Source organism: Chrysemys picta, chromosome 9 (genome assembly GCF_011386835.1).
Source record: "Chrysemys picta bellii isolate R12L10 chromosome 9, ASM1138683v2, whole genome shotgun sequence".
NCBI lineage: Eukaryota > Metazoa > Chordata > Testudines > Emydidae > Chrysemys > Chrysemys picta.
This window is the reverse complement of record NC_088799.1, coordinates 25,429,701-25,456,647: the sequence shown is the minus strand read 5'-3', so window position 1 is coordinate 25,456,647 and position 26,947 is coordinate 25,429,701. Positions and strand designations below refer to the sequence as shown.

General features: G+C 43.1%; 1 protein-coding gene across 4 annotated transcripts in view; it reads left to right on the top strand.

The window, feature by feature from the left end:
- ARHGEF26 (Rho guanine nucleotide exchange factor 26) overlaps positions 1–26,947 on the top strand; it is a 114,267-nt gene that overhangs the window by 59,601 nt on the left and 27,719 nt on the right. For all 4 annotated transcript variants that reach the window (XM_005286961.4, XM_005286962.4, XM_005286963.5 and 1 more), the window contains 3 exons: positions 882–956; positions 3,272–3,361; positions 15,503–15,657. In XM_005286961.4, coding sequence (XP_005287018.2) covers positions 882–956; positions 3,272–3,361; positions 15,503–15,657 — 320 coding nt within the window. The remainder of the gene's footprint in view (positions 1–881; positions 957–3,271; positions 3,362–15,502; positions 15,658–26,947) is intronic.

Here is a 26,947-nt window from a genome sequence, read left to right as displayed (position 1 = left end):
ATAGTCCTTTATATATCTACAGTTACTAGTTTATACATCCTGGCCCCATGGGCCATACTCCATTGTTCAATAAATCCCTGTGTTTGTTTAAAAAAAAAACCCAAAACATCCAAACTAACTCTTTAAATTCAGGATACCTCTTCAGAAATGAAAGCATATAACAGCTGAACAGAATGGAAAATTACAAAACAGTTTTTTCTCGGAGATAATTTTCTGAACTTTGTTGAAATGTTTTCTTTATAGTGAGTTTTCATTGTTTCACTTAAACTGAAATATGAAAAGAATGATTCTCTTACATTCAGACTGTGAAAACATAATTTCACCTGAAGAACATAATTTAGCCCCTTCATTATTAGGAACATATTGATACAAGATGTTTATTTTGGCCGAACTTTTTATTTTCATGACCAACTCACATGGTTAGCCAACTTTCAGCAAAAGTTCCACAGTGCTTTGAACATTAGTGACTGGATTATGTTTAACCCTTATACAGTAGGAGTAAAGAGTGCAAAGAGCTTCCCTCCCTCCCTCCCCACTTTCCATGGTCTTCATAAGGACCAGAGACAATTGAAAGGGAGCACAGGGACTGCTCTCTCCAGAGCCTGTGGGAGGACATGGTGCTCTGAGCAGGCAGGTCCGTGCTTACTCCCTCCCCCTGCATCAGACCATAGATTGATATCGGCATGCTGCACTCCCTAAAGAGCACATCAGTAGATACACACTCCATGTGCACCGAGGAGCTCTGGTTGGTAGGAAAATATGCTGCCATGTTGCCCATCCATGTTTAATTTCATTAATTGTATTGTAATTCTGTATTCATCTGATTTAGATGTAACAATATACAGTTTTCAGTTCTCTGAATTGATTGACTTTTATTTCAGACCATCTGTCAGAAAACCCCTAAAGAGTCACCAAAATATGAGATCTGCAAACGAGCCTTAAAAGAAGTGAGCAAGGTATGTTTTAAAAAGCAAATCCTACACAGCCGACCTGCTTCTATTTAGCCTCTTTTCTTCCTCAGTTGTGCAGTGTGCTTTGGCCAATTCAATATACCAATCTGAGACATGCTCGCTTTTGTTTTTCCAAATGGCTTTGGCCCCTTATTTTTATATATATATATCTCAAATAAGTGGCTATTATATATTATAAACACTTATTTGATATATTATTTGCCTCCTTCATTATTTGTCTTGATCATGCATTTCATAATGAAATTGGACAACTTGGTTCTATTCCCCCGTCATTGTCCAAAAAAAGGGATAGAGGTACAACACCCAAAGCCTGGAAACTGCCATGGATTTTTTAGAGTTAGAAAACTGGAGCTCCTAGGAACATTTAAGGATTTTTTTTTAAAGTGAAATTAAACCATTCCAGTCAATAAGAGCTGTGTTGAAAATCCCTCTTCAGCATGGAACAAGTATTGAATACACACAACAATAGAGGAACAACCCACTAATACATAAAGCATAAATATTGCCCATAATTAATTCTACAATAACCTCCAATACGTTTCTTTTAAAGCTGATAACGAGGTTTCAGAATTTGGCATTCATGACAACTTCCAAAGTCACAATGAAAACTCTGTACAATCACTGTTGGCCTCAAAAGCTTTTTTGAAATTAGACGAAAGACGGTTTGAAATGGAAATCTAGGGACTAGCCTCTGAGATCTTAGAATTTGAGATCCTGCGGCACGCAATTGAATGTCATTAAATTTGATGGATTGGGCATCCCCCTATTGGAAATATATTTAGGGCTAGACACTGCCTTAGGCTCTGAACATTCCTGGCTCATTTAAATTATTTATGCATGGAAATTGACAATTTTTCTCTTAAAGCGGAAGAGTAATGAAGGATGAAAATGCCAAATTGCTTTATTCAGGAACAGTCACTGACAGATCAGCTTCACATTTAAATCATTCTGTTTCTCTGAAAAAATTCTGAACTGCTGCAGTAACACAATACTGCTGCCAACACACTTGAATTTTATTGTGGGAACTTCTTGTGGTGTACAGAGTATTCAGACTGAAAAGGAGAAGGGGGAGGAGAATTTGCCTGACTGATATTGTTCATACCCCTTTCTCCGGATGCTGCTTAACTATACCCGATAAGCATGACTTTTATCCCTGACTCATAAAAATCCTCCTGTAGAACAAATGTTTTACAGTTTGTTTTTTTTCCTCAGGGAAGGATATCCTAGAGCTTAGTGTATAAGGGCTTTGTCCCCATCTTCTTCAAATTACTCAGCTGTTGCACTGAATTCATTGCCTAGTTTAATTTGTCTCCTGTATAAAATCCACTAAAAATCGAACAGCCTAACTTACTAACATGCTGCTTCCTATCTCCCCAACAACAATTATAGCAAAATAAAAGGTGAGCTTTTTTTCCTATTAGAAAAGCTGGAAGGCTCATTTGTCCTTTCTAGACTTTTGATTGCTGCAAGTTAGCCTAGAGAAGGCTATCCAGACAGACTCAATTGATTTGTGTTCCTACTTTCAGCCTACTCTCCACCACTCAACACTGGCAGGGATTAGCAGGGGTCATGGTGTTAGCATTCAGTACATTAGCTATACTTTTCATTGAATTGCTGTGGTACTGGAAGGATCTGGGGAACTAAGTGAATCAATGGAGTATGCTGTTGCTCAGACAGCTCTCTTCCCCCCTTCCAGGAAGTGAAAAACAAGAAGGGGCCCATTGATTTTTGGGGAGCCCATGGAAGGGTTTAAGGAGTGTGTTTAATTTTTTCAATTTAACATATCTAGATGCCTGATCTTCCTTTTTTTTTTTTTTTTTTTGGTCTCTAGAGGAATATAACACATTTTCAAATTGCATTCTAAAGCACGAGTGAATAGTTTTGTGAAATACTGCCTTCCTTAGCTTGCCAAAAGAGCATCATAACGTTTGCCTTGGTATCTTCCTTCAGTAAACAATTTGAATGTCTGCAGTTGTAAGAGCAGCATATAACATTGGGTCACAACTACACAACTCACTTACTTCCAAAGTTATAGTTTATGTTCTCTCAGGGTGCCCATTAAGTTTTTGGACTGACGATCTGCAATCCTTTTGAGTTAGATACTTTGTGCCACATGTACTACTCTATGTGGAATAATCAATCCTCTTTGTGGTTTATTATAAAAATATCCATTTCTTTGATTTTCTTGCTTCTTCAGTGGTATGCATTTCCACAGAAAAGTTGCCATATAAAGGAAAAGCTAGTAATGCAATATCTAAATACATTAAAGCAGGAACACTTTTTTTCCTTTTTCTTTCTAGTTGGTCCGTTTATGCAACGAAGGGGCTCGAAAAATGGAAAGGACAGAAATGATGTACACAATTAACAACCAGCTGGAATTTAGAATCAAGGTATGATATTTCCATTCATGAACTCATTTAGCATGTGCAGAACTTTTGCCTTTCCTTAAGTTTTAAGACTAACAGATTCACAGCCAGAGAAAATGAAGCAAATTACCTGGGGATTGCAGAAGCCATGATGTTGAACTGACCTTTCAACAAAGGACTAAAAGTTTGTCTCCTGAGAGCAGCTGAGGCCGTGAATGCTTAAAGAGAGACAGATGCCACTGCTAACCATATCTCAGTTACTAACATCAAGCAGCTAGAGCTTTAAACAAAAAGTAATTACACAAGTTAACACTACTCACCTGAATTGCACATAAAAACTAGGCTATTCAGAGAGAAGGCTTCTCATTGTCAGTGAAATCTTGCCCCCCTGTTGAAGTTAATGACAAAATTCCCATTGACTTAAGGGGAGCTAGGATTTCACCTCATCTCCTTAACTCATGAAGTTCTGTAGAAGTGTTTAAACACAGATGATACATAGAACTGTTCATTGGTCTGTTTCTCTGTCTCTTTCTTTCTCTCCCCACTTCTTCTGGGTTTGTCAGCTCTTGGATATTTTCAATAAACTAAGATACTATATGAGAAGTACGGTGCATTTTTAAAAGACCTTAATACAGGGGTCGGCAACCTTTCAAAAGTGGTGTGCCGAGTCTTCATTTATTCACTCTAATTTAAGGTTGTGTGTGCCAGTAATACATTTTAATGTTTGTAGAAGGTCTCTTTGGGCTGGTCTACACTGGGGGGGGGATCTATCCAAGATACGCAACTTCAGCTACGCGAATAGCGTAGCTGAAGTTCAAGTATCTTGGATCGAATTACCTGGGGTCCACACGGCGCGGGATCAACGGCCGCGGCTCCCCCGTCGACTGCGCTACTGCTGCTCGCTCTGGTGGAGTTCCAGAGTCGATGGTGAGCGCGTTCGGGGATCGATTTATCGCGTCTTAATGAGACGCGATATATCGATCCCGGATAAATCGATTGCTACCCACCGATACGGTGGGTAGTGAAGACATACCCTTTCTATAATATATAACTAAACTATTGTTGTATGTAAAGTAAATAAGGTTTTTAAAATGTTTAAGAAGCTTTATTTAAAATTAAATTAAAATGCAGAGCCCCCGGACCGGTGGCCAGGACCCGGGCAGTGTGAGTGCCACTGAAAATCAGCTCATATGCCGCCTTCGGCACACGTGCCATAGATTGCCTACCCCTGCCTTAATAATTTAACTAAAACATTTTTTAAAAGTGGTAAAATACATATTGTTTAGCAGGAAAAACAAATATCAGACTTTATTAAATTCACAGCCATTTTGTCTGTTGATGTATTGTGTTAAACTCATTAAAATGATTAGAATTTAGTACTCATTAAAAGGGCTGCCATATGATACTGATATTTTCCAAATCTTTTCTTTTGAGTACAACCAAAGTTACAGGTTGTGTTGTTTGTTTCCTTTATCAGTGGCCTGTCCAACAAGAGTCAAATGTGATTTTAAAAAGTTTTTGGTGGCATTTTCAAAGTATCAACGATATAGGAAAAAAATCTTTTTTGTACCTCAAAAAATGTTCATTTCAAACAAAATTTTGTAAGTGGAATATCATACCCATGGGATGACATTATTTCCCAAAGGCTCTCAAAATGCCCTTGAAAATGGCTTATATTCTTTATTTTCACCACAAAAGATGTCCATAATCTGTTGTTTTTGATTTAGGCAGAAGGATCAATCTCTTACTGTGTACCCTCTTCTAGAATAGGGATGCCGAAGAAGTGAGGTTTTTACTCACGAAAGCTTATGCCCAAATAAATCTGTTAGTCTTTAAGGTGCCACCAGACTCCTTGTTGTTTTTGTAGATACAGACTAACATGGCTACCTCCTCTTCTAGAATGTATACTGCAACTTCCCCCTCTCATCAGTCTCATGGGAATAAAGGCTACTTTTATTCTTTAGCTTTTTTGCTAGAGTACCACTCTGTATGTCTTAAACATGACTCCTTGGTGGTTTAGAATTTATCTGTGGTTTGAGAGTTTGCCAGTTGGATTGTAAAAGGCTGATTTTTCTTGGCATAGTTTCAATACACTTTATTATGCTGAGCCTGTTTGTTGTATATAGGAAGAAGACATTCTGCATTCAACATTGCATATTTTTGACAGTTAGAAAAAAATATTTTAAAAAGTCAAAGCACGTGTTCTCTGGAATATAACCAGTTAGGAAACCATATGCTGAATTTATCATAAAGAGAAATTTTGAGGTATGTTGAGTTAATAGCAAATAAAAGTTAAGCCCTTTTTAGGTATAAAAGAATTGAATATCTTGGGACTGTCATTCTTAGAAATGCACATAGTTTAAGCTATAAAATAATCTCTAGGCCTTGTGACAGGGTCAGGCCAGATGGCTACAGAAGAGTGATAGAAGGCAGATATATTAGTCCCAGATTAAGTAGATCCCTTTTCCCTGGGTAAGGTAACACGGGTAGTTCCAGAACAAGCAGGAACTTGCTGGAATCAGTTAAGGCAGGCAGGCTAATTAGGACACCGGGAGCCAATTAAGAAGAAGCGGCTAGAATCAATTAGGACAGACTGGCTAATCAGGGCATCTGGTATAAAAAGGCTCCAGTTAATGAGGGGTGTGTGTGTGTGTAAGGAGCTGGGAGTGAGAGGACGGGCTGCTGGAAGACTGAGGAGTATAAGCGTTAACAGACATCAGGAGGAAGGTCCTGTGGTAAGACTAAAGAAGGTGTTGTGAGGAGGCCATGGGGAAGTAGCCCAGGGAGTTGTAGCTGTCGTGCAGCTGTTCCAGGAGGCACTCTAGACAGCTGCAGTCCACAGGGCCCTGGGCTGGAACCTGGAGTAGATGGCAGGACTGGGTTCCCCCCAAACCTCCCAACTGACCTGGACTGTGGGTTCTACCAGAGGGGAAGGTCTCTGGGCTGTTCCCCAACCCACATGGTGAATCTCTGAGGCAAGAAAATCCGCCAATAAGCGCAGGACCCAACAAGATAGAGAAGGAGCTTTGTCACAGCCCCCATATAACATTCTTAGAATTGTTACAATGTTTCATTCAATCTAACTTGGTTCATGAAGCTTGAATAACCAGAGCCACTCCAAAAATGGTTTAGTTCCCTTTTTATGTACTTATTCAGCTGTTTGCCTGTCCGGAAGATTTAATTTTTAGTTGAGATTAGAGGATATTTATTCAATGTTGTTCAGTTTGAGATTTCGTGTACCGTATTGGGGAAGTGAGAAGCTTTTTTCCTGCAAACAGAAATAAGAATTTAATTATTTGGACCAGCACGCATTTTGTGACTGCTGCTGTCAAAGACAGTTGTTGAAACTCAAGCGCTGTGTTTGCATGGTTATGAAAACATGATATTGGCATATTAATCTAGTTGTATCTGTGTCAGTCCCAGGATATTAAAGAGAGAAAATGGGTGAGTTAATATATTTAATTGGACCAACTGCCAACAGAAATTGGAGTCTTGGTAACTTGGTGGAGAAAGATGGGAAGAGGTATTTGTCTTAGTAATGTTAGGTTTGATTCACATGATTTCGTGATCCCTGAGTTTTGGCTGAGTGGGTTGCGTTTCTGGTTCAAACGGAACCAAAATTTCAAGCCAAATATTGCTATGAAACTGTGTGGAAACTTATTACTTTGATTTCATAATAATGAAACTCAATACTTCCTGCAGTGCTGAGGCATTTCTTAGGAGAACTAATTAGACCAGGGGTTCTCAAACTGGGGGTCATGGCCCCTCAGAGAGTTGAGGTTATTACATGGGGGGGTCGCGAACTGTCAGCCTCCACCCCAAACCCCGCTTTGCCGCCAGCATTTATAATAGTGTTAAATATAAAAAAGTGTTTTTAATTAATGGAGTTGGGGGGGGGGGTCACACTCAGAAGCTTGCTGTCTGAAAGGGGTCACCGGTACAAAAGTTTTAGAACTGCTGAATTAGACCTTGCATAGGATGTGAGTTTGAACAAGGTGACAATGAGGTGACAGTGACAAGGTGAGCTAGCTATTGATAAAGGGAATTATATGATATTTTTATAGGAAAAATTGAGAAATGCAGGTTTGTTAGAATTATTGTAAATTGGTTACAAATCTGGTTAGAAAACCAAACACAGTACCTAATTCTGTTCTGTTGCATGGGTGTAAATTGGAATAATCTCAATTTAAATAAATGAAATTACAGTGCTCTGAAACCAGTTTGTTTGCATGCTCTGGTCCACTGAGAACAATTGGGGTTTGGTTCATTATCTGCTTGGACAGTAGCATCTGTGTGGTGTCATATATAGATTAAAGCAGGGCATAACAATATTTAGTATATTTATGACTTGGAAAAAATAGTAGAAAAGAGATTAAATTAATGGATAATAGAAAATTGTGGACACTTAAAAGGTAAGTTCTCATGAACAAGAACTTGCAAGTTTTGGTAAGTGAAAAGCAGCTGGCATGGGAGGGGAGCAAGATTCTGGCCCAACATCTACTGTATTTTATATTGGCTTTTATATGTTGTATTGCATAGGCAGGAAGGGCACTTTGTAAACAATTTTATTATTTTACTGTCATTAAAAAGGCATATGCAGTAATATATTTTGTATGCAAGAAGAAAGCTGTTGCCTCTAAAACTATGGATGTATTTATTCTCACCCTTTAATTCTTGCACCAGTGAGATTACAGCTGAAATACTGTGTTCCCTTTTGGACATATTACAGTACAAATACTGACAAACTGGAGACAGTTCAGGAAAGGGTAGCTAAAATACTTAAAAGCCAGAAAAATAAGACCTATAAGGAATGATTACGAGGGCTGACAGCTGCATGGAGAAATATTTTACGAGCATGTAAAAGGATGTTCTAGAGACGAAAGAAAGCAGTTGTCTTCATTAGTCAAACATGACAAGCCAGGTAATGGGTTTCAGCAGCAACAAAGAAAGTTTAAATTCAGGTGCAGAGAAATTCAGTAGCTGAAAAATCAGTCACTGGTGGTGATGGAACAGTGACAGTGAGAGTCAAAATTTCATAATTGACTATGGGAAATGGTTAGCAGTATTAGGATTCTGCCACAGTAATGGAGGTTTAAAGATATCTCAGATTTCCTTTCCTCCTGTTCTGGTTCATGTGATCATCAAACACAAGGATATTCGTGAAAGAGTGTATTCCCTCGTGGTTAAAGTTTGATTGGCTTTCCATTATAAACTCAGTTTTGACATCCCCTCAACCTACCTGTAACTTTACCAGAATTTAACCAGTCTCCCAGGTCGACTGCATGAGCACTCACCTCAGGATACTTAGCTGTGACTCACATGGGGCTTTAAAGTTATGCAGGAGCAGACACATTCACCATGCTCAGGCACTCTTTGGCATCTAGGACTAGAGAGAGAGACACCATGAACAGGCAGGATTGATAAGTGCCACAGTCTGCCCTGAACCAGTGGGTTTCCCTGGTCCCAGCCCCAGTATCTCTCGCTAGGTCTTCAGAGATTATCTGTGTCTCATAAAGAGCAGCTGAGGCTGGTGCGCTCTCTGATTTTTATAAGCTCCAGAAGACACGGAGTGAAATCCTGGCCCTGTTGAAGTCAATGAGAGTTTAGACCAGAGGTGGGCAGACTACGGCCCACGGGCCACATCTGGCCTGCGGGACCCTCCTGCCTGGCCCCTGAGCTCCTGGCCCAGGAGGCTAGCCCCCGGCCCTTCCCCCGCTGTCCTGCCTCCCCCGCAGTCTCAGCTCACTGCACCGCCGGTGCAATGCTCTGGGTGCTGGGGCTGCGAACTCTTGCCGGGCAGCGCAGCTGCAGAGCCGCAGCCTGACCCAGTGCTCTGTGCTGTGCGGTGGCGGGGCTGGCTCCAGCCGGGCAGCACGGCTGCCTGTTCTGGTGCTCTGGGTGGCGCGGCTGTAGCACTGCTAGCCACTGGTGCTCCAGGCAGAGTGGTAAAGGAACAGGGAGCAGAGGGAGGGGAGGTTGGGTAGAGGGAAGGGGAGTTTGGGGTGGTGGTCAGGGAGCGGGGGTGTAGATGGGGTCAGGGCGGTCAGAGGGCTGGGAAAAGGGGTTTAATGGGAGCAGGGGTCCCGGGGGAGCAGTCAGGAAGGAGAGGGGGGGTTGGATGGGGCGGCGGGGGACAGTCAGTGGCTGGAGGTCTGGGGGCGGTCAGGGGACAGGGAGGGGTGGATGGGGCAGGGGCTGTCAGGGGACGGAATGGGGGGGTTGGATGGGGCAGGAGTCCCGGGGGGGCCGTCAGGGGGCGAGAAGCAGGGGTGGGTGGGGCAGGGGGCTGGCCATGCCTGGCTGTTTGGTACAGCCTCTCCTAACCGGCCCTCCATACACTGTTTATACAGTGTATAAACTCTGCAGCAGTGACGCTCTCCATATTCCCCTTGTCCCAGAAGGTGGTCTCATATTCTCCTGGCTGGGTGTTGAATTGGTGGGGGCTGATTTCCTGCTGCAACCATCTATAGAGTACATTATAGTCCTAGAATCCCTGTTGGTTCATATAAGGGTCATTAAACTTTATGCCTATCTTTTGTTTTTATGCACAGTTTACAAGCATATACGCAAGTAACTAGAATTATAACAATTTTCATAACTATTCTTGGCGGGGGGGGGGGGGGGGTAGGGAACCAAGAAAATGAATACTTTTAAGTCATGTATAGGAGAAATAGAAATATACATCAGACATTTTCATTATCAAAGGGGAAAAAAAATCCTAGCCAGAAACCTCTTTAATATAGATGTTGGGACTTAGCCCAAGTATTTCCATGTTAGTCTTTGAGATGATGTCAGTACAGATCCCAGTGTAGGTGCATGTGCGCCTCATGCGAGCAAGGTTGGAGTCTTTTGAACAGCTGTGGCCACTGGGGCCATGTATGCATCCTGTGCCTCCTTGTGCTTTCTGGAAAACCTTTCACATGCTTGAAAAATATTTTCTCACTCCGCTATCGGCCCTCTTAATCATTCCTTATGGGTCTGATAAACCTGATACCTGATGTACTAGCAACGTCAGGCCCACCCAGATCAACCTTCCAACAAATGGGGCACTTCTTGACCCTCAAGAGGCCTTGTGGCAAACACCTGCCATTATACCATCTGCTGCAGAAAGGGTGGGAATGGTATTAAGTCCCTTTAAAAAAAAAAAAAAAAAAAAAAAAAGTTTGAGTACTTGTACACCCACCCCTTTGTCATCTCAGTAGTGCAAGAGAAATCCACATCTGGCAAAAGCATCCCAAAGGACAAGGACTCAACAAAGTTCAACCTGTTTGGGAAGAAATCCTACTCCTCTGCCTCCTTTCAGCTACAGGTGCAAATTATCAGATCCTTCTGGCCAAATAATAATTTCCTGAATTGGGATGAAGTAACAGCCTTTCTATCCAAGCTCCCACCTGAGAGCAGGGAAGTGTATTCAAGGATATCGTCAATGAGGGCCAGTAAGTGGCTAAAACGCCCTCCAAGTTGCAATGGATGTTTCAAACACTGGCTAGCTCCATCGCCACAGTAGTGACAATGTGGTGAGATTCATGGTTTCAAGCATTGGCATTCCCAGGGAAGTGCAAGTTACAATAAACCTGCCCTTTGAAGAGATGGAGTTATTCAGTGAGCACACAAATAACACACTACGTTCCTTAAAGGACACAGAGGCCACCTTGCACCCCATAGGGATCTATACCCCAGCCCCTTATTGCAAACCATACAGTTACCAGACCCCGATGAGACAGAGGAAGCCACTATGCTGTGCTAAACAGCCCGATTAGCCTCCCAAAGAGAAGCCCAGATGAAGCAGGAAACACCATCTTCCTCCTCCTCAGTGATGTACCCTGCTCCTGTGGCTTGTTAGCAAATTTAATAGGGCTTTCAGGAACTACAACAGAGCCAGAGGGGGGGGGAAGAGGCTTCTTTCTACTCATGGCATTTCCTGGCCCCAAAAAGAAAGGGGATCTTCATCCCATCTTAGACCCACACAGACTCAACATATACATGCGCAGCCTCAGGTTCAGGATGGTTACACTTCCCATCTCTTCAGGCTCAAGAATGGTTTTATGTTTCTTGACTTGCAGGTTGTGTACTTCCATATAGCTATCCAGGCAGCCCACAGGACATACCTAAGATTCATAATAGGGTCCAACCATTACCAGTACAGGGTATTGCCCTTTGGACTCTCCATGCCATCAAGAGGGTTCACAAAATGCCTGGCAGTGGCAGCAGCATGTTTTTAAGACAGGGCATTCACATGTATCATTACCTAGAAGACTGGCTGATCAGAGGCAGGTCTCAGCAGGAGACTGCAACAGGCCTAGGGTATGGCCTCTTCATGTTTCCTCAGCTAGGCCTCCTAGTGAACTGTGAGAAATTCACAGATGATAGAGTTCCTAGGGGCTATGAAAGACTTTCAGTTGGCAAGAGCCTACCAACCAGAGGACAGGTTCTGGTCTCTTCAGTGACAGATTCTATAAAATCTGATCTGATGACAATGGTGCATGCTTGCTTAGGACTAGCAGGCCACTTGTCAGCATGCACATATGTGATTCCAATTGCCAGGCTTCATCTGCAGTCCCTAATTCTATGGCAGAGCACTCACTATCTAGGCACCACTTGAACAAGAGACACAGGTCCACCTCAGGTCCTGTGGTAGCTAAATTCATGGCTGCAGCCCAAGAATGCTGTGACCCTGCCTTGACATGACACTCCTCACAGACACCTCAGGGACAGGTTGAACCATCTGCAGATGCAGGGAACCTGGTCCCAGGATGATTTGAAACTCTGTAAACGTCCTGGAGCTCAGGGCCATAAGATTAGCCTGTGTAGGATTTCTGTCTGTTCTCCCCAGGGGAGACCTTCACAAACAACCCCTCCTCAGTGCACTGTTATAAACAAACAGGCATTCATTTATCCCCTTTCTGCCAAGAAGCCATCAGGCTGTGGGCATGGTGTCATCCTTAGGGGGTAATCCTGTTAACTTGGCATATTCCAGGAACCAGCAACAACCTGGTGTGACGCTCTCCTCAGGGCACCCAGAACTGTAAGCCACTGTGTTACCTGCTTGCCTCACAAGAAAGAGCTTTGCTGGAGCTTTAATCTGTCGGCTCCCTGCCTCATCAGCTAACTTCTTGAGACTCTGCTAGACTTAACGTTGCCTTGCAGGTAGCAGTCAGTGGACCTCAGTTCCAGAGTTCTCCAGAGATGTGTCTCTGCAGTGTCCAGTCCCTGTCACTGGACACTCCCAGAAATTTTTAAGTTGCTGCCTCCACAGAGACAGTGCACACACTAGCCTATTAGTTAAGTGCGAGTCCTCAGCTATACTTCAGTATAACACCACTGAGATGGTTTATAGTAAAGAAAATAGATTTAAGTGATACTAAGCAAGAGAAAAAGAGACCGGTATGGTAACACACAAAATAATAAAACATGCTTTCCAGTGTCCAAGGCTGAAATTTATCTAGGGTGACCAGATGTCCCGATTTTATAGGGACAGTCCCGATTTTTGGGTCTTTTTCTTATATAGGTTTCTATTACCCCCCTACACACACACACCACCTGTCCCGATTTTTCACACTTGCTGTCTGGTCACCCTAAATTTATCAGACTCCCATGTTTGTCTAGACAGCTTTCTCCCTGGCCAAGGCAGTTCTGTCTGTCAGACCAGCTGGATATTTGCAGTGGGCCTCCCATATATCTCCCAGCCTGTTCAGTCATATCTCAGAATCATGATTAGGTATTGCACCCCAACCCACAATCATTGCACTTGATGGTTTGGGTGTTGGCTACAGACAGACACTACTCTATACAAATTCAGGAAATTCTCATACAGAGCAGGAAGCCATTACTAGGAAATCCTACTCCTCTAAATGGAAAAGATTTTCCATATGGGCAACCTGATGCAATCTAGAGTGAGTATAGACCCTGAGGCTGGGTCTACACTACCCGCCTGAATCGGCGGATAGAAATCGACCTCTCGGGGATCGATTTATCGCGTCCCAACGGGACGCGACAATCGATCCCCGAATCGACGCTCTTACTCCACCAGCGGAGGTGGGAGTAAGCGCCGTCGACGGGAGGCCGCAGAGGTCGATTTTGCCGCCGTCCCTACAGCGGGGTAAGTCGGCTGCGATACGTCGAATTCAGCTACGCTATTCGCGTATCTTAAATCGGCCCCCCCCCCTGTAGTGTAGATGTAGCCTGAGATAGAGTCCTAGACTACATGCTGAGCTTCAGTCTGGCTTAGCATTTAACTCTCAAGGTCCACCTTGTATTAACATTGGCATGTCACATTCTGGTACAGTTGTGCTCAGTCTTCTCATATCAAACAATATCCATTTTCTTCAAAGCCCTTCTGCATACTACCCTCCCGTTAGAGACCCCACCCCACCTGGCACCTCAATGTCATCCTCCCAGTGTATTTCTGCCTGCTATCAGATAGCCGATGGTCCTGTGCCTCCAAATATCAAGGTGCACTCCACCAGGGCACGGGCAGTGTCTTGATCCAGCTTCAGAAATATGCTGATATTTGAGATCTGCAAGGCAGCAACATGGAGCAACTCACTTACCTTCATTAAAGATTACATCCTTGAAATGGCAGCCAGGTCAGATGCCAAGTTCATGGGAGCGGTGCTGCAATCGTTATTTCACTAATGTTGCTGAAACACCTCATTCCCACCATTTAGAGGATGCTGTTTGCCTGTCAACTACAAAGGGATCCATACGGACACACATTTGAGAAAAAAGAAGGGTTACTTACTCTACAATAGCTATAAGATACAGTCAGTTTGGATCCCACGGCTCACCCTCCATCCCTGCTTTTCAGAGTCCTCAGCAACCGTGGGGGAACTAAGGGTACATCTACACTACAGGGGGGAGTCGATTTAAGATACGCAAATTCAGCTATGTGAATAGCATAGCTGAATTCGACGTATCGCAGCCGACTTACCCCGCTGTGAGGACGGCGGCAAAATCGACTTCTGCGGCTTTCTGTCAACGGCGCTTACTCCCACCTCCGCTGGTGGAGTAAGAGCGTCGATTCGGGGATCGATTGTCGCGTCCCAACGGGACGCGATAAATCGATCCCCGAGAGGTCGATTTCTACCCACCGATTCAGGCGGGTAGTGTAGACCTAGCCTAAGGGAAAGTCACAGCTGCTCCGCCCTTTCTGCTCTCATGGAGGAGCATGAGGAGGCACAGGATGCATATGCGCCTCCAGTGGACTGCTGTTCAAAAGATCTCGTGCACCATGGAGTACATGTGCACTACTGTAAGATCTATACCTAACATCATCTCCAAGAGCCACAATTACTGTAGTAACCTTCTTGTCAACTGTCTAAAATGGGCCATCTTGATTATCACTACAAAAGTGTGTTTTCCTCCTGCTGATAATAGCTCATCTTAATTAATTAGCGTCTTACAGTTGGTATGGCTACTTCCACTTTTTCATGTTCTCTGTATGTATATATATCTTCTTACTATATGTTTCATTCTATGCATCTGATGAAGTGGGCTGTAGCCCACGAAAGCTTATGCTCAAATTTGTTAGTCTCTAAGGTGCCACAAGTACTCTTGTTCTTTTTGCAGATACAGACTAACACGGCTGCCACTCTGAAACCTGTAGTAGGGAAAGTAACTGTTCTTTTTCTGATGTTTAGGTGTTGATAGCTACGGGTTTTGCTGATTCCTGACTTTCAGATACAACATTTGCTTTTGTTTTAACCTTTGCTCTGACTTTATTGACTTTCAGACCTCTTGTATTTTAGTAACTGCTAATCTGGTAAATTTTCTGTTTGTAACTTTAATTCTGCTTTGAGAGACTGTGGTCTGGGAATATTTAAACACCATTTTATTTCTGCCCTTCTTAAGAGATTCACTTAGTTCTGCATTAGGTAGAAATATGTTGTTAGCTCCCATTTCACAGCGTGCTCAATTCCACATTCTGTTTATTCTTCAATTGATTTTAGCTGATACAGTGTGAAGGTAGCCAGTACTTTTAAAGCATCCACTATTAGCAAGCATCTCCTGTATTGTACATTACTTTGAATCTTGAAGTCTCTATTTGACACCTATACTCATTTCTTTGTTTTGAGTTTAGTCATGCATTTTTTCAAGTGATCCTGATACTCCTTTGTCTCACAGAAGGCTTGTGACTTACGATTAACATGTTTTCTTATTTTGTAGCCATTTCCACTGGTCTCCTCGTCCCGGTGGTTAGTGAAAAGGGGTGAATTAACAGCATATGTGGAAGACACTGGACTCTTCTCTAAAAGGACCAGTAAGCAGCAAGTATACTTCTTCCTCTTCAATGATGTCCTCATTATCACAAAGAAGAAGAGGTAAGAGCTTCAACACAATAAAACTGCATGTGTGTCTAATTCCTTGAATCACACACAAGCCACAATTGTCTCGAATGTTGCATGAGTCACCCTTGGGAAATGAGAATGTAAACTTCCTGGCTTCACAACGGCTAAGTTTATTCAATATTTACCTCAAGTATAATTTATTGTTCCCAAGGCATTTTTAGATTATTCCTTTAGCAACCGTTTTCATGTTTGAGGAAGATATGAGAAGAAGTGGTTATGCATAATATGCTTGCAGCACAAAAACAAAACCTCGTGTAAGTGGAAATGTTGACTAAAAATGCGTTAAGTGCTGCCAAAACATCAACAGTTTTGTAATCATACATTTTGGTATGCTGTGCCTGTACAAAGAATGAATGAATGAATTAAGGAGGAATTTTTGAGTCTCTTCTATTTCTCCATCAGACCATACTCAGAATTGCATTGGTTGGGGGTCAAACAGAAATGAAAATCCAATCCAATCATAGTGACTCAGCAAAGGTATACATTTTAGCAAGATAAATAAATATGTGGAGCAGGAATGTCTCTCCATACTATTCTTTCATGGAGAATCTGTATCAGTGATGTGATAGAGGAGGCTGCTGGGAGCACCCTGTTAAAATTCCACCACCAAATTGAAGGGAACGTTACGGTCATTCCTCTGCTTTTGATGGAGTTCATGCCCTCTGCAGATGCTGCTGTATCATTCCTGACAGAGATTATTTGCTCTGTGGTTACTAAAAAATAGTTTTGAAGAGCAAATGTTTTGCTTTCGGGTTGACCAGTTACACCAAATATCAGGTATTTTAAAAAAGATTGCTAAAATTTTGAGTCTGTGCTTCAAACAGTACAATTGAGCACTATACTATAATTCTGTTGTAGTTTCACATTTTGTTTCTGAAAAATGCATAACACTTCCAGCAAAGTGCAGCATGATTTGTTTGCTGCCTTAGTTCTTGGTTATGTTCAAGCGAATAGATTTCTCCCTAGCCTGTTCACTGTGGTACACACGCCACTGGGACACAAGGTTTATCACAGGCTACAGCAGGGGTGGGCAAACTACGTCCTGTGGGCCAGATCCGGCCTGCGGAATTGCCACCCCCGTGGTGCCACGTGCCACTCCTGGAAGGAGCTGGCACCATGTCCCTGTGGCCCCGGGCAGGGGCAGAGGGCAGGAAACCTTGACCAATGGGAGCTTTGGGGGAGGTACCCACAGGCGAGAGCCGCGCCCCCCGCTCCTCCAGGGGCCTCAGGGTCATGGTGCCGGCTGCTTCCTGGCTCCGGTATGCACCGCTGCCACCCCAGAGCCGCTCCAGGTAAGCGGCACCAGAGCCCGGCCCCCTCCTGCACCCTGCCCCCCAACCCTCTGCTGCACCCCAACCACCTGTCCTGAGCTCCCTGCCGCACTCCATACCCCTCCTCTGCTCCAACCCCTTGTCTTGAGCCCCTTCCTGCACACTACACCCCCTCAAGCCCCCCTACACTCCCTCCCGCACCCCAACCCCCTGCCCCAGCCCTACATTCATGGCCCTGAATGCAATTTCCCCACCCAGATATGGCCCTCGGGCCAAAAAGTTTGCCCACTTCTGGGCTACCGGGAACATTTTTATGGAAACCCTTTCTGAAACATTGGCAGCAAATCACAGATTTGTACCACGCATCTTTAAACATCATGTTTCTTTCTGTTCTCAGGGGACTAGCGTTAATATTTTATTGTGCTGGTAGCTAAGTAAACTTCTGAGTTAGAAAACAATGAAAAAGTGTATTATCTCTGTTGTTACATTGTTTATTGGTTTCCTGTGCGATAGCTTGGTTGCCCAGCTTCCCAGATAATTTTTTGTAATAATGTATTCTCTCCAAAAACTGGTGCTTTTGATTTATAACATCTTCCAGCTGTTGGAGTCTGTGATATCCCAGTGGACCCTATGAGTTACAGTAAATAAAACTTGATCTTAATGATGGAGTTTATATATTCACTGTACCAAGATCTTTCTAAGTAAACATATAAAGTTGAAAAGTATTGATTCCTGTGATCCTACCACAGTCATTCTGATCACAAAATATGTGCTGCACAAATGCAGACAAACTTACTAATTACATTTTATATGATCCATTGCCCCTTAGCTGTGCAAAAAAAATCCATTCCATGCAGTTTTTCAAAGTTAAACTTGAACTGGCTTCTACACATGTTAGAACATTAAATAATTTAATGACTGTACTAACACCATTGGTACAGGTCCTCTAGTTTAAGATGTAACCATGGATATTTTGAAGGTGATATTCAAGTTTAAAACACTATGTATTTATATTTGCACATTTGGGTTTCACATGCATTTTTCACAGCTGCCATAAAAATCACTCTGCTCACCCCTGCATTATAAGTCCTAATCATTCAGCTGCTTGAAATTGTGCAAAATGAGTTTTCGCTCTGTATCCTGAAGCTTGTTTTCACTTGCCCTGGCCAAGTCGTTAACCATATTTGTAGAGCTCAGTTAGCACAATGAGGAGTGATTACGTCCAAAATCTTTAAAGGCCGGGATTGATGGTATATGTCAAAGTGGTCCCACAGATAACTGACAAGCAGTGTTGGTCCAACAATGTTCTGCATGTAGAGCAGTACTTGCACTTAGACTCAGACTTTAAGGCCAAAAGGGGCCATCATGATCATCTAGTCTGACCTGCACAGCGCAGGCCCCAGACTCTTACCCACCCTCTCCTGTAATAGACTCCTAACCTCTGGAGTTACTGAAGTCCTCAAATCTTGATACAAAGACTTCAAGTTACAAATGTTTTACATACCAGAAGCATCATTAAAAGAACTGCCTTTGTGTATTACAGTAAGCAAGCACTCCAGAAAAGCATTTGTTCAGTGAGATTTAGCTATAAGATAAAGGTCAAGAAACCTCATGATACTGAACACTTAGGCATGCTCCACATAGGGTTTTATGCTTTCATTCCTACAGTGCTTTCCTAGTCAGATCCCTCCACAGCCCCTAGTTTGGGTTCATCCTGCATTTGTAATGGCAAGACTTAACAGCCTACCTTTATGTTCTCAAATAGCTGAATGGGATTTAGCAACCCAATTCCCCTCACTTTATTGGGCATCATATGGCCAAATCCCATGCAACTCTGAAATATTTTAGAGGCTTATGCTTTAAACATCATGCTGCTATGCACCCCAATCATGCATAAGTATATTAAATGCACTTTTGAGGATTGCTTAGGGCCCCATTTACTCTTCTGTGTATCACAAAGAAGCAGGAAACTCAGAGTTGCTTCAGCATGCTTGTTGTGTGAGGGGTTAGGGCACTGCAGTGTCTGCTGCAGAACAGCCTGGGGCTCTGGCCCTTGAAGCTACCGGTAGCAGATCACAGGAGACACCCAGTGAGATGCTGTGCTTTTGTGCAGCTGGCTTGACGGCAGCATGGTTCCGTTGGGCCATAGAGCATTAACACCAAATGGATTTCTAATGATAAATCCACAAGCTCGGTGAGGGAACCTGCTTGAGTGGCTCTTCCACTGCTCCACTCTTCACTATTCCTTCAACCAAAAGTGTGTGAGGCCTGGGCTCCACTGTTTGTACCTCAACTGAGTCATTATCTTCCGCATCTCTCCGGCCTGGGGGGAATTGACAGTTGGCAACTTACTGTATATACTTGTTCATAAGGCAAATTTTTTTAGTAAAAAAGAGAAGCACCAGAGAATGGGGTCGGCTTATGAACGGGGAAGGAGGAGAGGTGGGACACAGCCCCTCCCCCCAACAGAGGGAGCAAGGAGAGGCAGCAGAGCCAGAAGGGAAGAGGCAGGGCCAGAGTCTCTCCGCTTCTGGCCACGCTGCTCTCCCCCCAGCCTCCAAAGCAGCTGCAGCTCCGGGGCTGGCAGGCTGCAGCTGTGCCGCTCGGCCCCACCCTCCAGAGCAGACTGTGGCCATGCCACCCGGGCCGCCGGAGCACGGTGCGGCCGAGCCACCAGGCCCAGCCCGCTGGAGCACGCTGCAGCCGAGCCACCAGGCCCAGCTCGCTGGAACACGCTGTGGCCGCGCCGCCCGGTCTGGCCTGCTGGAGCAGGCTGCAGCCATGCTGCCCAGCCTGTCAGAGCAGCTACAGCCCGGCCAGAGACATCCTCCCCTGGCCCTCCACAGATAAGGTGGGAAGGGATGGGATGGGGAGAGTGTGGGGGTCCCAGGTTAGGGGTGGGGTCATAGGGGTGGTCACAGGGGTTACTCCCCTGACTCCCAGCTTCTCCCCACCAGTTGCTGTCCCGGCCCAGCTGGCACGCCGGGACACTTTTGTTTACTTAGTTTTACCTCCGTGCCTGCAGACACTCGAGGTAAACAAACCATCTCGGCCCACCAGCGGCTTATCCTGATGGCTCAGGAGCCGAGTTTGCTGACCCCTGAATTATAGGGTTATAAAAAATTTCCATTTTTACTTATCCATCTTGGGGGGGGGGTCAGCTTATAAACAAACCAGCTTATGATCGAGTATATACGGTATATCCTGAATCCAGCATCTGTTTTTACCTTCTGGCCCAGAGCATTAAATGGTAGCTAAAAATTCCATCCCTTCATTGTTTAGTATTCAGCTTCTTGTGATTTCCTGATTGTTTATTCTCCAGCTTCTGTGGAATCTTCCAGGACGTAGACAGGATCTGCATTTTTAATGTAAAAATTGCACATGGATTTTTTTATGTAAACTTTTCTGGCCTTCTTAATACAACCTTTAAGATTTCTATCTGTTGAACGCGTGATGGAAGACTGTGGATCCAGGGTGTCCTTCTCTCTTTTTTTCTTGTTCTTCCTCTGCGTTTTCCTTCCTGTAGCAACACCAAATTCTAGTCCCCTGTGCTTCACGCTCATCCCATTCCATCTACTAACATGATTGCTAATGAAATGGTTCACATTGACATTAAAGTCCAGTAATGACCCTTCAAATTTAAACATCCTAGGGGGCAGAGGAATTCACACCCTTTGTCTCTTGAGTCATTATTTCAGGCTTTTTGTATCCGGTAGACAGCACTTTATTGGCTGTACTTGGGTCACATCTTGAAGGTTTTCTTCACAACTATGAGAGCAAGCAGTTTTTTTTAAATTAGATTCAATTCTACAGAAACCAAATATTTTATGTGGTTTCACATAAATACCTCAAGCCGGCTAAATCTACCTATAAAAAGGTTTACATGTGACACCTGAGATATAGACAGTGCTGCTTTAAAATAAAGGTACCTCAATAGAAATCTAAATATTTTTGCTAGGTAACATTAATCTTTCTTTTATGTGTTCCTCCCAGGTTGAACTTCAGGGCCATCCCCTCTCCCCTTGCTACAATTGTGTGTATAAAACATATCCATTCTGAACTTGACCTGAGGCACTGTTACGGAATTGCTAGGTTTAGAGAACTATTCATATGTTGCCATTTATCACAGTGTTTCTATAACCTACATTTTCTCAACCAGTCAGAGAGCTCAGAAAATGAACTGTCTGCAGGAGCATCCTTATAACTTCTCACTAAAGCCTGGAAGTGTAGGCTCTAGCAGCATTCTGCTAAGGATAGAACAGAGCTCCCTCTTGAACCTACCTGGATCAGATAGCTCCTATGCATACAGTCCAGGGGTCAAGAAGGTCTGGTTAGGGATTCCAGCTTTCAATGTGGAGTGGCTGCATTTGAGCTGGCGTGCTATCGTCCTCCCTTTCTACTCAGGAAGTAGGGAGTTCATGCCATGTTTAACTATAGTTGAAGCAGACGTTCTTTATTCACCCATTCAAAAAAGACCCCTCAAACGGCAATATTGAAGATTATTAAAAGGTTTCTCTCAAACTGCAAGGAGACCTCTATTTTAGTGAGGATAGAGAGTTATTAAATGTTTTCAGCTCACTTTCTGTAATCCCCTAAAGATACCACTAAAATCATGTCTGTTTAATGGCTGCATGGCTTGTCAACTCCTGAGATGATCTTAGCAATGGAATGCAGCTGGACTTCATAAATTGGAAACCACCCAAAGGTTAAATAATACTTTGGAATGTTACCTGTTCACAGCTGCTTGCAAAACTGGGTTTGTACACCAGATGCCAAAAAAAGGAAAAACCTCAGTTTCCTAATTAAAGAGGCAAGTAGATACCTCAACACAAACAAAAGGAAGCAACTTTTTTAATGAAATACTTAAGATTTCAGTGTGGAACTAGCAGGTATTCTTAATGGTAATAAGCTAAAATAACGGATTCATTTGTACTTGCATTTTATTGGTTTAAAAAGACCCATTTGAAAGCGTGAAGGAATAATTTGGGTTTATTTACTGTAAATTTTCTAGCTTTTTTTACTTGTGTATTTGTAGCCGTGTTGGTTTCAGGATACTGGAGAGGCCAGGAGGGTGAAGTAATGTCTTTTTTTCCAGTGGTTTTCAAACTGTGGGTACCCAGTACTGGATCACGGAATGTAAAGCACTGAGTCACGGCGGCTCTGGTCAGCACCATAGTTGTTGGGGCATTTAATTCAGGAAAGTTCTTTCCTGAACCCCCACTTCTGACCTTCAAATAACCCCTTCCCCCCACAATCTCTCTAAGCTCATCATCAGAAGCAAGCTCCCCGCAGACCAGGACACATCAACTCTCAAAGCAGCACCAGACCCTGCCAGAACAGCAGATGCAAAACCTGCAGATATATCTCCACTGCAACAAGGATCAACAGTCCACACAACATACCTTTCAAGATCCCTGGATCCCACACATGCCTATCCCAACATGTAGTGTACCTTACCCAGTGCACTCAATGCCACAACAACAACTACTTTTACCTTAGAACTACCAGGATTGTCAAGTCTCACCTCCCAACCCCCCATGATTTTACTGGAGACTTCTGGGAGGTATAGGGATATATTTATTGCCTAGGCACCACAGGAAAAACAATTAGTGGGTGCTTAGCACCCACCAGCAACCATTTCCCTTGGGCTTCGGCCCTGGGCAGTGGGGCTCAGGCTACGGCTTCAGCCCCAGGCCCCAGCAAGTCTAACACCAGCCTTGGCAACCCCATTAAAATGGGGTTGAGACCCACTTTGGGGTCCCGACCCACAGTTTGAGAACTGCTGGTTCAGATTATAGTTCTGGCTAGTTACAACAAATGAATGTGCTGCAGCTCCGAGTCTCACATATTTCTACAAGTTAAAGCCCATGCCAAGTAATGGAATCTGTCCAAAACAATTATTCATAAGAAAACACATGGAGTGCTATATAAGGCCCTTATCCTTGCAAGAACATACTCCCTGGGTTGGCATTTCTTTGGCTTATAGTATTCCATGGACACGGAGATAAGCCAGAACCAGGTTGATGCCTTTGTTGGCTTGCCTACCTCTATTATATAGTACCGCTTACTTTGATTTGTACAGTGGTAATGTATGATTTAGGGCACGGTGTCCTGCCACTGCTTAGAGGAACCTTATCTAGAAGATATCCGTTTTTTTATTTAATTATATTAAAATAATTGGCATAGTCCTACAACAAAACACTCACTTAATTCACTGAAACTTTGTTTGGACAGGGAATAAGTATTTTTAAACATTTCGAGTTTGCAGTGAGATTTTGTGCAGTTTGACACCTTCTGAACCTTGCCAGTGTCTAAATTGGATGTTTTGGTCGAATTCAAAAAGCAGAAAGAAGGAAAGCAGAGCTGTTAGTCAATGACATATTACAAGTGGCTTTCCAGAAGTTGAAATGAATCTTAAACTACTTCTCTGCAATTTTTATTCTGCTGAGCAGAGAAGTTACTTTAATAATAATAATCAGAAAGGGGGGGGATCTCTAGTTGTGTAGTGAAGAAGCATATGCCATATGTTCTGGTTTGACTGGGTGCTGATTTTATCTTGCATGGTTGTACAATAATGATTAATAGTGTGCGATGTAAAATCTTATAGCTTGGGGCTGTACTTTGTCTGTTTTGTGTGATTTACTGCTTAGAGAAGAAAGCTTGAAAGAACTACTTGGAAATAAGCAGATCAACGTTACTGTCTTCTCAAAAAGATTAACATAGATATTAGATAATCTGAAATGGGATGTTGATTGAGTTGCTGTTTAATCTTTTTAGTGCTAAATAGTTATGTGGCTTTTGTCAGGGCTTGTCATTCATTGCCTGAAAATACTGAATACTTCGGTCTGCCATCTTCTATTGGACAGTGCACATGCTTGTGAATTGATGTATATCTGCCAACATGAATAGGGGCAAAACACACTATTCGGAGGCACCAGAACATAATGCAAACAGACCTTTGTTCAATCCCTAAATCTCTTAGAAATTTGCTTTCACAAAGTTATAAAATCAGTGTTTGGAGTTCAGAGAGTAGTGTATATTTCCACCTATTATCCTGAGTCAGTTTGTTTTACAGACTTCAGCTATTAACAGAAGTGGATAGTGGTATCTCTCTACTGCAGACAATAAGGAAAGATCTACAAAATAGACTGTACCTCAGTGGAGCCGTGCAACTCATATTGTACCCTATAGGCCATAAGTGAAGTCATGACTTGACTAAGCTGTAGTGTGGATTTTGATTTACTGGAGAGAGAGAGAGAGAGAGAGAGAGAGAGAGAGAGAGAGAGAGAGTCTCTCTCTGAAAGAGTGATGGTTCAGTTGGATTATCTGTTTAATGACAGTTGAATAAAGCAAATATTCTGAAATTAAACAAAACAGTTACTGTGAAACCTAGAATTATTATTGTCTTCTATTCACATCTCATGGCTAGATGGTTAGTATCTAATTGGTTCACATATTGGTGACTGGTTAATTCATGGATTAGTCGTCCATACCAGCATAGTTAGTATAACCAGGGCCGCCGAGAGCGGGTTTGGGCCCTGGTGAAAAAAATTTTTCGGGCCCCCCAGCAAGGGCGGACCGGCTAAACGGGGCCGACAAGGGGGGGAAGCCGGGCCCCGGTAAGGCGACGGGGGGGGAGGGGGAAGAGAAGCCGGGCCCCGGTAATTTGTACCGGCTCCCCCCCCCCCCCCTCGTTGGCCCTGAGTATAACTATCAATACTACTGGTTTGAACTAAAAGGAGAATTTCTTACTGCACAACCAGAAACAATTGAGAAATATGTTGACCATGGGATCATTTTTTTCTGTGCTGCTGTACAGAAGATTACCAGATTTTGGATTTTTCTTCGTTTCATCAAGCCCTTGAGGGACAATAAATCTGAAAAATGACCCTGCCTGGTTTTAGTAGTGGGGGTCTTGTCACAGTTTACAATCCAGAGTAGGCTTACTGAAACTGATAGTTAGGTAATTATCAGCTGCCTTTTAAAAGTAACTCATCTTGATGAACAGCTGGTGAATTTACAATCATTTGTAAGACCATTGTGGGAAATATCCACACGTTATCCAATGCAAGGCAAAAAGGCTTTCAATTTGTGTTTTTTTTTTTTTTTTAGCTGAGCAATTCCGTTTCCAAAGTAAGTAGTGCAAATTTTTTCGAATGCTCCTTGGATCATGTTTTGGTAGCTGAACGCAGGTAAACAATTTAAAGAACTGGAAATGTAATTAAGATGAACTTCTCCTTGAAAGGCTTTTCTAGTATTTCTTTACACTAATTAGATATGAATAAGTTGGCTAAAACAACAAATATAAAAGAAACCCGCTTGGATTCACAGTGTGGAGTGCTTAGGCATGTTTCTGAAGATGGCTGGAGACTCCACAGTTCAGGCACCTGTTGTCAGATAAATGTTAATGGATGGGAGCCTGGGAGGGGTTGAAGTAACTGTTTACTGACAGCACACAGAAACGTCAAGTAACAAGATGACCTGACCAGGCATTCTCTTACCCAACAGCTGAAGACACGGCAAAGAGATTCTTGATTAGCTAGGGTAGTTCAGATTTAGGAAGATGAATGACAGTTGTTTAGGGAGAAAGAGTGTAAGTTTTTAAAAGTCTTGGTGCTTGGGTAACAGATTTTTTAAAATTGTATTTCTTCATGGTATCCATTTTTTCCATTTTAGTAACCCTGAACAAAAGTAATTGAGAAATTATATATAGAAGTGCTATTGCATGTCCAATTAATTCTGGAATATCATTCAGAGTGTACTTCAGATGCTAACGGTGCTTCATTTTGTTTTCTTCCTTGGTTTGTAATGAACAGCTTGCATGTGTGTGTGCACGCACATGCTCCACCACCCACTACTATATGGAATACCGCATCTTCTCGTGTGTGTTTTCCCCTCTATACCTCCCCCCACCACCACTGTCTGAACTAGTGCAACCTATCCTTACCTGACTGAAAAGAGGTCCTGAGTTCTTCTGTTTCCAAATGTCTATTGCCCAATGTGTGTGGTTAGCGGACAGCTGTGGTGTATTTATTTGTAGGCAGCCATAGCTTATTAGTTCTTTTGCCCAGAATCCTCTGATTATTTTTGTCAGGAATGTGCTTAGCGGTGTAAAGAGTGTTTGTCAGTTAGCAGCTTTTTTCAGAACCTGCAGGGAGGTACACACATTGTATTTAAGTATCACTTAAAAAAATAGAAAAGTGGTATCTTAAAATACATATATTTATAGAATTCAGATGACACATCCTTGCCCACCTTCTTCCCCAAAGCCACCTCATAATAAGCATTGTAAGGTAAAGTGGAGCTTTTGAGCTCTACCTCTTGTCAGTGTGTCTTTGAATACTTTCAGTGCAGTTATCGAGTACACACACTGGTCTTGTTTTTTGTATTCACTAGAATAAATAGTATGTTTTTATTTATCTCATATTGGAAAAAGAGATCATGTGTCTAAAAGATATACGTTACTATACTATATTTCAGCAAGGCCAGTACGAGGTGAGAAGAATAGGTGACAGCAGTCATCAACCATTTGCTTGAAGCCATAATGGCATTATAGTCATATAGCAAGTTTTGAAACATTGTAGAAATAGATTGTGGTCCAGCTCCTGTACATGCTGTGACAAGATGGCCAATGTTAGTATGGTGGGTCCTGCGCTTTTCTTGGCAGGGCTAGGATGCTACCCCTTGCCCCTGCTCTTGGGGCACCAAGGGCCCCATTAGTGGCCCGGGAAGGTGGTAAAGAAGGGAAGCAGGGGAGGGGTCTGAGTTTGCTCCTCACTCTAAGCCCTACCCCCTCTCAACCCCTGTGGGTTCTTACCCTCTTTCCCCTTGGGTGGGTACCTTCGATCCTTAGATACTGGGGGCAGGAGTCTCCCTCCCCTGCTGGGGCAGGGTCTCCTTTATTTCAGTTCTCTGATCTTTCAGGTCTCACAACACATTTCCAAGCCCCAGTCCTCTCTCCTTCTCCCTGACTGCCTGCAGCAGGGGGTTTT